The 12,661-nt window shown below is 36.1% G+C and overlaps 1 protein-coding gene across 1 annotated transcript; it reads right to left on the reverse strand.

Annotated features, from left to right (window-relative positions):
* Positions 1-3,615: 3,615 nt before the first annotated feature.
* Positions 3,616-9,845, reverse strand: LOC133522830 (acyl-CoA Delta(11) desaturase-like). Its single transcript, XM_061858295.1, has 4 exons — positions 9,176-9,845; positions 7,132-7,351; positions 6,670-7,006; positions 3,616-4,771 (listed from the first exon to the last, which is right to left on the reverse strand). The coding sequence occupies exons 1-4, from the start codon at positions 9,215-9,217 to the stop codon at positions 4,246-4,248; spliced, it is 1,125 nt and encodes a 374-aa protein (XP_061714279.1). The 5' UTR covers positions 9,218-9,845; the 3' UTR covers positions 3,616-4,245.
* Between the last annotated feature and the right edge of the window lie 2,816 nt (positions 9,846-12,661).

Raw genomic sequence — 12,661 nt, forward strand, 5'->3', positions numbered from 1 at the left:
CGTCCCTTGGACTGGCCTACGCTGGGCCATCGTGTAGAGGAGCCCTTATGGCGCGCGGGATGGCGATGGGATGGCCGCGGTGTCGGTTTTTCGTCCGCACATCAAAGGCAGTGGACCAGCGATGGCTGTCCGCATCTACACGTGGCCCATCCCTCAGTGCGTGCTCGAACGCGGTCGAGTGAGGACGTTCATGCTGTGTATTATTTTGATTAAAAAAAAATACATATCTAAATATACATAAATAATATATACCTACACAGCGGCACATTAAGGAAGAGACAAGTAATGATTTTTAGTAGGGTTTCAAAGCTTTGAAGAGTTTATTGCACAAATTTAAATTGACTTAGGTGACAACCTGTGTGGCCTAGTGGGTAGTGACCCTGCCTATGAAGCCGACGGTCCCGGTTTCAAATCCTGGTAAGGACATTTATTCGTGTGATGAGCATGGATATTCGTTCCGGAGACATGGATGTCTTCTATGTATTTAAGTATTTATACATATGTATATAATATGTATATCGTTGTCTAAGTACCCACAACACAAGCCTTATTGAGCTTTCTGTGGGACTTAGTCAATTTGTGTAAGACTGTCCCATAATAAGTAGTTTATTTATTTATTTATTTATTGCGATGGATAGATAACATCCACCATAATCTTCTACGTCATTTCTTTTTAATTACTTTATTATTGTGCAGATTAAGAAAAGGTTGGTACGTGGCGTATAAATAAATTGCTGCAGCGGCTAATGCTCCCACGTCCATCTTGGAAAACGAATAGATCGCAACTGAATGTCGCCATCGTGTAGTGGCGTGTCAGCCATCGCATGGCCATCTCGCTGGGCCAGCGCTGGGCCATCGTGAAGAGGAGCCATTATAGGGACCGTGCGTGTTGGAGGGTCTGCCATCTTGTGGTCTGAATCGGAACCATAAACAGGCACATTTACACATCAAGTGTTTTCTTGTGCATAGTAGGTTCTGCCATCTTGTGGGCTACATCGGAACAAAAAACATCACATTTACGCCTCGCGCCAAAAATCTGACGACTCCTGTGCTGCCTCCTATAGTTCATGCACGCTCCCTATTGAAAATTGAAAATGCTGGTTATAAAATTACGTTCTAATACGAAAACCTACCTAGGTTTATTAAACAGTTTTACATACTTTATTATTTTTACACTGATGTGAAGTATAATGTTTCACAATCCAGCCGCGTATTCGCGTCTAACGACAATCCCAAAGTAAACAAGTAGTAAATAAAGTATACATTTTAAATTACCTATATTACGTTTTAGTCAGTATAAAACAAACTCTCAAATCATGGCTAACTTTTCTTTATTAAAAGCTTTGTATTACATTTTATCAGTCAAAACCTTTATGACAGAACTTATGACCTAGGTAAGAACTTTGGATGAAATGCTTATTTGTGCATATTAGTTGATACAGTAAATATTAGACTATACAACTAGTGCATAAAGCGACCCATGTTATTCGAGGCAATTTGAAACTAAAGAAAATCGTACTCGGGCGGCTAGTGGCGCGCCGGTCGGGAGCGTGTTTACTTTATGCTCTCGAGCATAATCAGCAATTTTATGCCGCTTACGCGCGATTTAAATGTCTATATTACGAGCATGAGAAATGACAACCAAACTATTTGTTTCTAAATCATGCAACACAAGTGTTATATTAGGTAATTAATAGAATCAGGCGTTACTTTGCGGAAATCCATGCTAATTAAAACAAGTAATATTACTTTGCTAATCCGCGAGAAAATAACGTGTTAGTCAATCAGTGCTAACCCGTTATACTTACTTGCGTATTTTTACATGCAATTAATGTTCCCACCCTCCCACCGCAAAAATAAATACGCAAATAAATATAACAACCCACCACCAAAAGTACAAAACTCGACACGTGTTTCGCCTCTCTACGAGGCATCCTCAGGAGATGCTGGAGATGTTGACGGTATGACACCCGACAACTGACCACTGACAACTGACTTTTTTTTTTAGTTATATTAGGTACATTATGATACAAGTGCGAATAGTATAGGAAATTCGTAACGACTGGCGATAAATTAGTTCGTGTTTTAATTTATCGCCACTCGTTCCGTTGGTAGCGAAGGGATTGTTTTAAATAGACAACATTTGCGAATTACCTACTCGCACGTGTATTGTACTTACAACGATTTACATACATATGGTCCTTTAAAATTTCGGCATAGGTTAAGTGCAAATTTAAGTAAATGTAAGTGTAAATATCTTTTACGAAACTTGTTACAATAAGGAACAATTGTTATTGAATAAATTTGTTTCAATTAATTTTACAGCGAGGCTTTATGTAATAGGTTAAATATATAGGTATTACGTATAATTGTGAAAATATGAGAACTAAACAATAACAATGTTAATTTATTGTTAATCTGTATGGCAATGTCAGTCAAGGACGTTATATACCTACTGGTGGAATACCTATCCTAACGTGTTTGTACCTTACGAGTATGTGGAAATAAAAAATATACTTGCTCTATACTGATTTAAACTTTCACGATTTTTACACATTATTAACTAACACAAACGCCATTTCTACAGCAGAAAAGTGCGGGAAGCCATTAAAATCAAAAAACATTGTAATTTCAATCAGGATGAGGGTTTGAGGATCTCATCCACATAGAATCCAGTCATTAGTATATGTAAGCGAGAACGAATATCGACAGTCGAAAAATCGAATATCGTTAGTGTTGTATGTCGACAAAGTAACATCCCTAGTGCGCAGAATGTTCACGACGTTCACGTCAATAAACAAGATCAAGTGCGGGTAGTTCGAAAAACTCGCGCGGCTAGAAGATGTTGATGTCAACTTTAGCCATTCTCCGAGACCACGGGGACAACGTCGTCTTCGAAATGTCGGAGGTAAATTTTAAAACTTAATACGCGATTAAGTCCCATTTGTGTTAGTTCCAGATTTAAAATATCTACGGAAAATTGACACGTAGGTAAGTGTAATAAAAGCCTTATTTCGACAAGAAATGTCCAGGGCTCTATTTATTGAGTACCCTGTGTGTCCAACAAGGGGCCGAATTATAACGTAAGTATACTGATTTAATTCTGTTAGAGAAAAGCTGAAATTCTAATAAATGCTGAGCTGTGTGATTTTGGAATTGGTTTTTTATCGTGAGTTCACAAATCTGGGCAAATCACAGTATTTTAAGTTAAAAATAGTGTCTACGAGTACACACTACGATACACCCCTTTTTATGGTAGTAGGCGTTTTCCCAACCTTTTCATTTAAGTATTTCGGTCAAATCCTGTCCGAAATTAGGACAAAATAGTTCATCATTTACGGAAAAATATGGTAAAATGATTACCTTAGAATAATAATAGGTATATGAAGTACCTTAAAATATTAAGCCCATGACTATACCTACAAGTTACAACCTAAATTCCCTTTGAATACCCTTAAACCCTTAATCAGTAGCCTTACCACGAGTTTGAAACGGACATATTCGCTAGCGTCTGCGTAACTTGCGTAAAAGAAGCTGGAATACGGTTTTTTTTATTAAATTCCGGTATCTTCAGGGTATGGCTATCTAAAATTACGTGTCTATGCTAACAATTTACTAAGATAACGCCGAAAATGTGCGAAAATATTCTGAAAATTGCGATGATAAGGGCCCAAATTTGCCTGCTGTTAGTGGTGGACATATGCCAGACATTATGTTCTGCATGTATTTGCCAACCCTGAATAATTTATTTTTAAAACAATACTGAATAATCTTTGAACTTAACATAGTTAAAATTTAAAAACAACATTTATAATTCTTATTTGCCCATCCTGTAGGTACTACACTAAATACTAATCAATAATATGTAAGTAGGCCCTAAGGGAAGTGTACATGCTCGAAAGGACCTTATCTACAAAATAAATGTTTGTTTATTTTCAAAATGGAGTTAATTAGAACACCGGTGGCTTACTCGTAGACAAATTTTCTTAATTTAAGGTCAGGAATGTAGGTACACTTGAATTTAACGGATTTAAAAAAACACGGCATATGTATATAGTCCTTTTTCGTAACTTCAGTCTGGTAATTTTGAATCAAATAAAACATAAACATTTATTGCATTAAGTTTTTATTAGCAGTGTTCAATACTTCAATCCGCCTTCTATTGTAGCGTATTATTTCAAACTTGTAATAAAATTTAAACAATTTAACTCTTGCAACATTTTATCAACTTTATTTCTTATAGGTTTACAATATTTTTTTACATGTCTCTATCACTCCCTTGTTAGGAAACATAAGGTCGACTGCTTTAATTTCTTCTTGTGTCATATGTTCATCGCCCCACCCCCACAAATTGGTACCATCACCAGTTCTTTTAACTCTAAGGTCTACGGCTTTAGTTGACACGGTTTTCATCTCAGACGCCCAGCCCAGCCAAGCGAAAAAATCTATAAATTTCGTTGTCAAGTTCAAAGCATTGTTGCCTAATTCTGCAGTACGGTAATCCCAAGGAAAAACGTGGTGGTAATTATGAAAACCCTCCCCAACGGCTAATATCGATACAAGTATATTTTGGCGCGGTAATATATTGTTGTCATAGGGTTTTTGTCCAAAGAAATGTGCAGCACTGTTGACCAAAAATGTGATGTTAAGGCAAACTGTGTAGCGAAGAATTGTAAGATGCCAAGCGTTGTTAAGTGATTCTCCCCAGAAATACATCGGAATCAGTGTAGGAAGCCCGAAGCATAAGCTACCAAACATAGGTAGAGCATATCTGTAACAAATTAGAAATACGTCAAAATCATCACACGTATATTTAGATCTTTTATTTCGCTGACCAACTGATTTAATAATAGTAAAATCTTGGTAACTTGCAGCAAGTTCCTTATCGTGAATGGGGAATACCAGCCAGAATTTGATTACTCTAAGTCTTTGATGTCAATCATCACCTAGTTAACTACGTCCATACTTAAGTAACTCTATAAGAGTTTTTATCATGAAAATCATCCCTTAAGGTGCACCGGTGCAGTGCATTCAGCCAGCAGTTTTTGAAAAATTGTAGCGCTTCTTTAAATCATAATACAGTTGCCAAAAATATGAATAGCAATTCTGCCATACAACTTTCGCTCGATGGAAAAAAATCACGAATATGGATTTTAAACGCACCATTAAAAAATTGTAACATTTTATTTACATAAGAGCAGTTTTTGTTGAAAAAAACTAAAACTAACAATCTAATATTAATGATATCCGCTATCCGGGGCACACTCGGCCGTCCGGTCAGTACTCAGCAACCTGCGTTTGGAGAAGTATACGTATAAGAGTAGACGAAGATCACTATCACTGTGTCGTATGCATAATTATTAGACCGCGGTTCGACTTCTGACCCTCGTAGTGGTGTTCTAAAGCTTCAAGGAACCTGATGTTGCCAGGCTGGAAAGTGGTGCCGTTACACCCTTATAAATTTCTCTTAGGTGTGTAATACATTCTCTATCGAAAAAAATCACACCTTTTTTGCAAGTATGTATGAATGTAAACACTTTATTGTAATTAAGGCAAGTGAAGACAATGAAACAAAATAATCGTCGAATAATGACAAGTCGGACTTATTTGAGTCTTGCTTTTAAGGTGATTGAACTACCTAATTAATATTGGTATCAGTTTAAAGAAAGTTTAATTACGTTTACATTGCCATATTTTGTGTATCCAACGATATTATTTATTTGAGATTTAGACTTTAAAAAATGTTAAAAATACGAGTTTTAAGGGCCTATTTTATGCATGTATGAGAAAGCACAATTGACCATAAGAAATGTGCAACATAGGATCATTTATTAGAATTTTTAAATATAGTTTTACATTTTTTGAACCACTGAAAAATATGATAAAACGGCTGAATTCACTTCGCATAAATATGCCCAACTCTTATTTGAACTAGTGCACTATTTAAAAAAAAAAATTCTTCGCTAAATGGATACATCATTATTATAAAAACACGCTCAACGCACGCAACGAGTGGGAGGGGGTTAGGGTCGGCAACGCGCATTTAACTCCTCTGGAGTTGCAGGCGTACATAGGCTACGGATACTGCTTACCATCAGGCAGGCCGTATGCTTGTTTGCCACCGACGTAGTATAAAAAATAAATAAAAAAACGCTTTATTAACGTACTTCAAATTTAATACCAATATCAATCAGGTAGTACAATTTGCTAAAGCTAGACTCATATCACTCCTATTTGTGAAAAAGGTGTAATATTTTCGACGGCGAATGTATGAGAATTGTACGAGGGGAATTCAAGGGGCTGTTGGTGGAAACGGTACCACTTTTCAGCCTAACAACAGCGGATTTCTTGAAACCTAAATAGCACTACTAGAAGGATTAGAATGGAAACTTTGTATGACATTTTAGTCTTTAATACGGTCAAGAATACAGCTTCAAAATCTGTCAGGTTTCATTAGCCCAAGGTGAATAATAGATAACTGTCACAATTCCGAGACTGAAACAACCGCCTCTTCACGAAAAAAAAAAAGACGTTGGTAGACTGGTTAATTTTTTCGGATGTTTTACTTATTTATATTATTTATATTTTTTCGCCTTTAGAAGCAAACGCAAATGCGGAGGTATAGTGCGATGACATCGACAATACATAATAATTCTATCTAATACTCACTTCTTTTGGAACATAAGAACTGGATTACTGTAAATGTCAAACATGTCGATGGTCTTCCCCTTGGATAAAACTTCCGGATGCTTCTTCACCATCAGCCAACCAATATGAGAGAAGAAGAAACCTCTTTTCGCGTTATGAGGGTCAGCATCTGTGTCGCTGTACTTGTGATGGAGTCTGTGGTCTCTGATCCATTGCACGGCTGAGTTTTGGAATGCCACGGAGTTCATTACGATTAGGAGGATTTCCAAAGCCCGATTGGCCTTATAAGTTTTGTGGGACCAGAGCCTGTGGGCGCCAGCCGTAACGCCGATCTCACCGGCAACACACAGTATGAAAGCTAAAATAAGAAAAAATAGAATTTAGCAAATCTATGCGATAGTCTCAAATGCAATCCAGTATCCAGAAGTTCTCTGAAAATGATGATAGTTTTTGGATCTGGCATATCGCGAAACGAAGACTCACCCAACAAAATTGTACCCCACTTCGCTGAAGTAAAACATAAATATAGACCGTATAGGGCAGCTAAATGAAGATAGCTGAATGACAGTACATATCGGTACAGTATTTCATAATCCCTTGGCTTTTGGGTTGGTACATCTTGCTGCGGTGATGCCTTTTCATCTTTATTTTTAGCCACGCCAACGACATTTGACCCATCAACCATGATGCCTTGTCTTTGTTTCTGTAAAAAATAACCACGATTAATGTGTAGGTACTTATGAGTTCATCCTAAGAATATGTATATATACAAAGTCTTGGTTCGAAAATACAATATTTTGGTGTACCTAGTCAGGCCGAGTTTGCGCCACCTTTTGATATTTTACAAATTAACCACATATCAATAAAAGGATAAGGATCAAAGTCAAATGGCGTTCTAAAAGTGTTAATCATGTGTCGAAAGATGGCAGTAAATTTTATGTGGCTACAAAGTTTTCTTTGGCAATCAACCTCTATTTCAAATTTTCTTCAATACTACTAAATAATATAGCCATACTTTCATTGAACTCTTGCTTTATTGGTTTGTTACTGAAATTATACGCGATAGTTATACGAATATATGCTATCTTTAATGAATACCATCCGCAATTACTGATTTTATTTTATTTAAAATGCACACAAAAGGTATAGGTATTATATAAGAATGCCATCCAAAATAAGCATGCACAGCGAGATAAAATTACAACGACCAATAACTATCCTAAAATTATAAAATAATATCCTAAAACTACACTACACCAATAACTGTCCTAAAATTATAAAATAATATTTAAAACTACACTACAAATTACAGAATAATATAAATAATTTTAAAATGTCAAATTGATTAATATTATTGTTTATTGTAAAGTATTATTGTGAAGTATGATGGCCGAGAAACCTTTGATGCATTCACTTGACTCTGATGCCTCTTCTGCCATACCCAACTTTCGCTACCATACATAAGTGTATTAGGCACCAACACCCCTCTATGCACAGCCAATAATAGTAATATCACTGTTAATTTAAATTTTAAAGAACTAAGAAGTTACCCAAGAGAGGATTTCTATTACGTTATATTAATTTTTAGGGTTCCGTACCAAAAAGGTACAAAAGGAACCCTTATGGTGCGACTCTGTCCTTCCGTCTGTCTGTCACAACACGCTAAATATCTCGAGAACCACTTAAGCTATCGATTTCAAATTTGGAATAGTTATGAACAACGATAACCCAGATACATTGAAAGTATTTTTTTATTTTATTAACTACGGAAAATTCCCAATGTGAAGAGGGGGCAAAATGTCAGTCTAGCGACTAGGTCAACTGGAGTATCATTTGAAAGAGCTCAAATTGTACATTCCAAAACACATTTTTTTTGTAATGAAAAAGATTTATGGAAGATATTGTGAGAAAAAATACCATAGCCCCCCCCCCCCCCGCCCTATCTCCGAAGTTAACGTAATAAAAATTATATTTTTTTTACACAAAATCACACACACTACTACTATAAATCGTGAGAGTCAGAATGGCGGGTGTACCTAAATAAAAATAATTGAAAAGCATACCATATTTTTGTACCTAATTTGTACTATTTAGTACCTCCATTAAAAAAAATTGTACCTCACAATGGCGACAGATGGGGTGAAAAAAGCGGCCGTGCTACAAACTAGCGACAGTGTCCCTTAGTTTAGGCAAAACTTTACACATCATGGGCCTCTCTGTGTATAATAACAGCAGTAGATAATAAATTAACAAACGCACTTAGTTTGATAAACATTATATATACATATATATATATATATATTATATAAACTTAAGACCTGGTTTGCTGTCCTTGCTGAGCGGCCGTTTTATAGTATCGAAGAATTTCTAACTACGAAATATTTATGAAAATGTAAATATACGCCTGTAATGTATTTTATTTATGCATTTATTATTATTTATTCTAGTTTTGTAAGTTGCCATTTAATTGTACCTTTATACGATAGTTTTTTTTTGTAAAAAAAAATACTTATATGATATTATCTACCTGTGTTATGCACGCCACACGTGACAAAGAACTTCCAAACATTTAATGAATGAAACAAAACTAAGAGAGCAATGAAATACAATAACAAAATCTTCATTTCTTATTCGTATTTTACCAAAACAATAGGAATCCTCTACGCAGAATTATGGTTCCGTCGTTCATAACTAATTTAACAAATAAAAACTAAATCTTGAACTAGTGGGCTCGATTTTTTAGCCATTTTATGTTATCCCTGTACAAACATACAAAAACAACGTTTACTAACGCTCAATATTCTCTTTCAATCTTTGTCAATTATCTTCGTTTATCTACTCGTAAAATGAAAGGTACTTGCGTGACACCAGATCCTCTGATTTTAAATAAGAAACTTTTTGTCACAAAATACAACCATCAAAACTCGTAAACAAATAAAAATAGCTACTTATCGAACGAGCGAACGAAGCTCAATTCAACATGAAACACGCGGCTGGCTAGGAGCACGTCCCGGAATTTCGATGTTTTTGGCTGAACTATTAGAAAATAGTTTGTTACGCAATAACTTTAGTTTTGTTTTAATTCAAATGAAAATAGGTAAACGAGTTTTTGAAGGCTCTATATTTATAAGGAGGTAAGGAACTGGAAGGCCCAAAAGCTATTTGTGAGGGTTCTTCCTGTATTAGTTAAGAAAGCCTTTGCTTTTAGTGTAGGTACATAGGTAGGGTAGGGCCGTTGGTGGACTGTTGTCTGGGCAATTGTGGTGAGTACGCGGGAAACTGGGCGTTTTAGGAGGCGGAAAACGAAAACGGGGGTCAATAATGGACAAAGTTCGCCCACTTTGATTTTCTCCTTTTTTGAGTTCATTAACAGGCTTTTTATAGGTACCGCTGGTGTGATGTCGTGGAGGCGGACCTGCGTCGGCTGAATGCCAATTTATGGCAGGAAACCGCGCTGGATCGGGACAGGTGGCGTTCTCTCGTTTCGGAGGCCAAGATTCTTTTTGGATCGCTGAGCCAAAGCAGTTAGTTTAGTTAGTTGAGTTCATTGATCATAACAAAAATTGTTAATTGATGATCTGAAAGTCCGCTTAATATGAATCTATAGTCAAAATTGGAACAAACGACGGCCATCTTGAAATACTTCATTTTTGCTCTAAGCATGATGAAAACTGATATTTCAGGATTCGAAAGGCTCCTCACAATAGGAAACCGATGTCGATATTGTAAAAAACGGCCGCCATCTTGAACTTCTTCATTTTTGCTCTAATAATGATTAAAATCGATATCTGAGGATTCAAAAGGCTCCTTAATAGGAATTAGAAGTCGAAATTTAAAAAAATGGCCGCCATATTAAATTTCTTCATTTTTGTCTCGATCATAATGAAAATTGATGTATGAGGATCTGAAAAGCCCTTTTGTATCCGGAGTCCAAATTATAAAAAAGGTGCCTTTAATTTCCACATGTTTTATTCAATTGCGTTGTAAATTAAGTAGATGTCTACTCTAAACAATAAAAATCTCTATTAAATAGATATATTACTCTATATAGTTTTAGGTGAATCGCGAGTTCTCAGTTCGGGCCGAACTAGTGTAACTAATTTGATTAAAGATTACTGTACCCCATAAGCAAATCATGTTCTAATGCGTCTCACAGTATGTAATAAGAACTATTTTAATATTCATGTTTTCTTTGTCATGTCGCAGTCTAAACATACATACCTACAATACCTTACAGTGGCGTCGTATAACGCCGAAATGCTAACAATATCCAGTGCCGTAGGGCACAAAGAAGACATTCACTAGAATGCGACTATAATATATATACGAGTATGTGGGGGAAGTAAGTTCAGAAATGTATGGAGCAATATGCACTTTTGTATCAGGCGATGCCGCTTTGCATAATTATTCCCTAAATAAAATATAATAAAAAATAAATATTTGGGGACATTCTTACAGAGATCGACCTAGTCCCAAACTAAGCCAAGCTTTTACTATGGGTACTAGGCGACGATATACATTCGTATATAGATAAATACATATTTAGAAAACACCCATGACTCAGGAACAAAATATCAGTGTTAATCACACAAATAAATGGCCTTTTCCAATGCATTCCAACCCGGGACCATCGGCTTCATACGCAGGATCACTACCCACTACGCCACGCCGGTCGTCACAAACGTCCCTGGGTCAAACAAAGCTGTTCTAGCTCCGTAGCCACGAGATCGTGCCGTGGCAAAACCCTAAAGAGAGGGAGGAGGGAAGGATCGGCTTCTAGGTCCAATCTGTGCTCTATTTTTGCCTGCTCTTACCATTTTAGCCAAAGTCAAAGATTTAAAAGAAAACCCTGAATATGGCATTTAAAAAACAATACAAAAACAATTTTTTTTATGAAAAGGTAAAACGATAAAAAATGAATTCCTCATCCCTAAATGATACGAAAATTATATACTTTTTACCCTAGTTGCTAAGAGCAGGCAGAAATATCAGCACAGATGGGACCTGGGGAGCCGATCCTTTTCCCTCTCCTGTTTGACCCAAGGAACAATTATGCCAAGCGGCATTGCCTCAGACACAAGTGCATACTCACTGACCTTACTTCCCCCAACATATATATGCAGCTGTTTATTTGGGTATTTTACATTGTAATATGGAAAAGTAAGTATGTATAATCACGTTTTGTGTGATCAGGCATTTGAGAAAACCCACCAAGTGATCTTTTGATCTGTTGGAAAATGTAACCGAGTCATCTCTATGGGTTTTGAAATTGATTCTTTTGTTCTCAATTCAATTGTGTTTTGTTAACGTTTTTGCGTCGCTAAATCGCGTCATTTCATTAGTCACCGGATTTTGTTTTATTGTCAAAATCCAGTTCTGATGATAGAATTCATGAGGATTTGAAGGAACTAGTAAAATTTTATAGACATACCTATAGTGATTTTTGTATTTTCATCAACAACAACAAGTCAAGCATTTACATCACAGACCTATTAAACGCTACGCTATTAAGTGCCATTTGATGAAGGGGAACTGCTGACGAAGATCAGAATGTAACTCCTCAATTTCACGTTTGACGATTTGTCTTCTCCGTTAAATTTGTTAAGCATGTTCTATCTAAGCAACATTCTTGTCAAAGTCTGGTCCTGATGATGAGAGAACGCGTTTTTATTACGTTTTCATCTATTAATCAAGCATTATTTGCATTTAAAACAGTGCTATTCGGTGAAATGTAACTGCTGATGAAGACCAGAAAAGAACACAATATTCGACATCTTTGGACTAATTCTAATTGTTAAAAGATGAACTATAGTTTTATCTAAATAATTTTAATGGTCCCCCGGTTACAAATAATTCGTACAAATACTTTATTCTCGAAAATTAATTGATTTATTGTAAAACTTTTCTAACTTACATATCCGCGTAATGCCCCCTCGAGTGCGATGTTAAGCTAATGAGTTGCTCTATGATTGGTCATTCCGCATTATTGTTCGTTTACGGGACATCCTGTATG

This window comes from Cydia pomonella, chromosome 11, assembly GCF_033807575.1.
Source record: "Cydia pomonella isolate Wapato2018A chromosome 11, ilCydPomo1, whole genome shotgun sequence".
Taxonomy (NCBI): Eukaryota; Metazoa; Arthropoda; class Insecta; order Lepidoptera; family Tortricidae; genus Cydia; species Cydia pomonella.

What these genes read in the sequence shown, in the direction of transcription:
- LOC133522830 (XM_061858295.1), bottom strand. Translation starts at nt 9,217, where the DNA reads ATGTTTGGAAGTTCTTTGTCACGTGTGGCGTGCATAACACAG. An exon ending in GTGTGGCGTGCATAACACAG is followed by an intron (nt 7,352 to 9,175) that starts GTAGATAATATC and finishes TATTTTTTACAG; the next exon opens with AAACAAAGACAAGGCATCAT. An exon ending in GTTCTTATGTTCCAAAAGAA is followed by an intron (nt 4,772 to 6,669) that starts GTGAGTATTAGA and finishes AATTTGTTACAG; the next exon opens with ATATGCTCTACCTATGTTTG.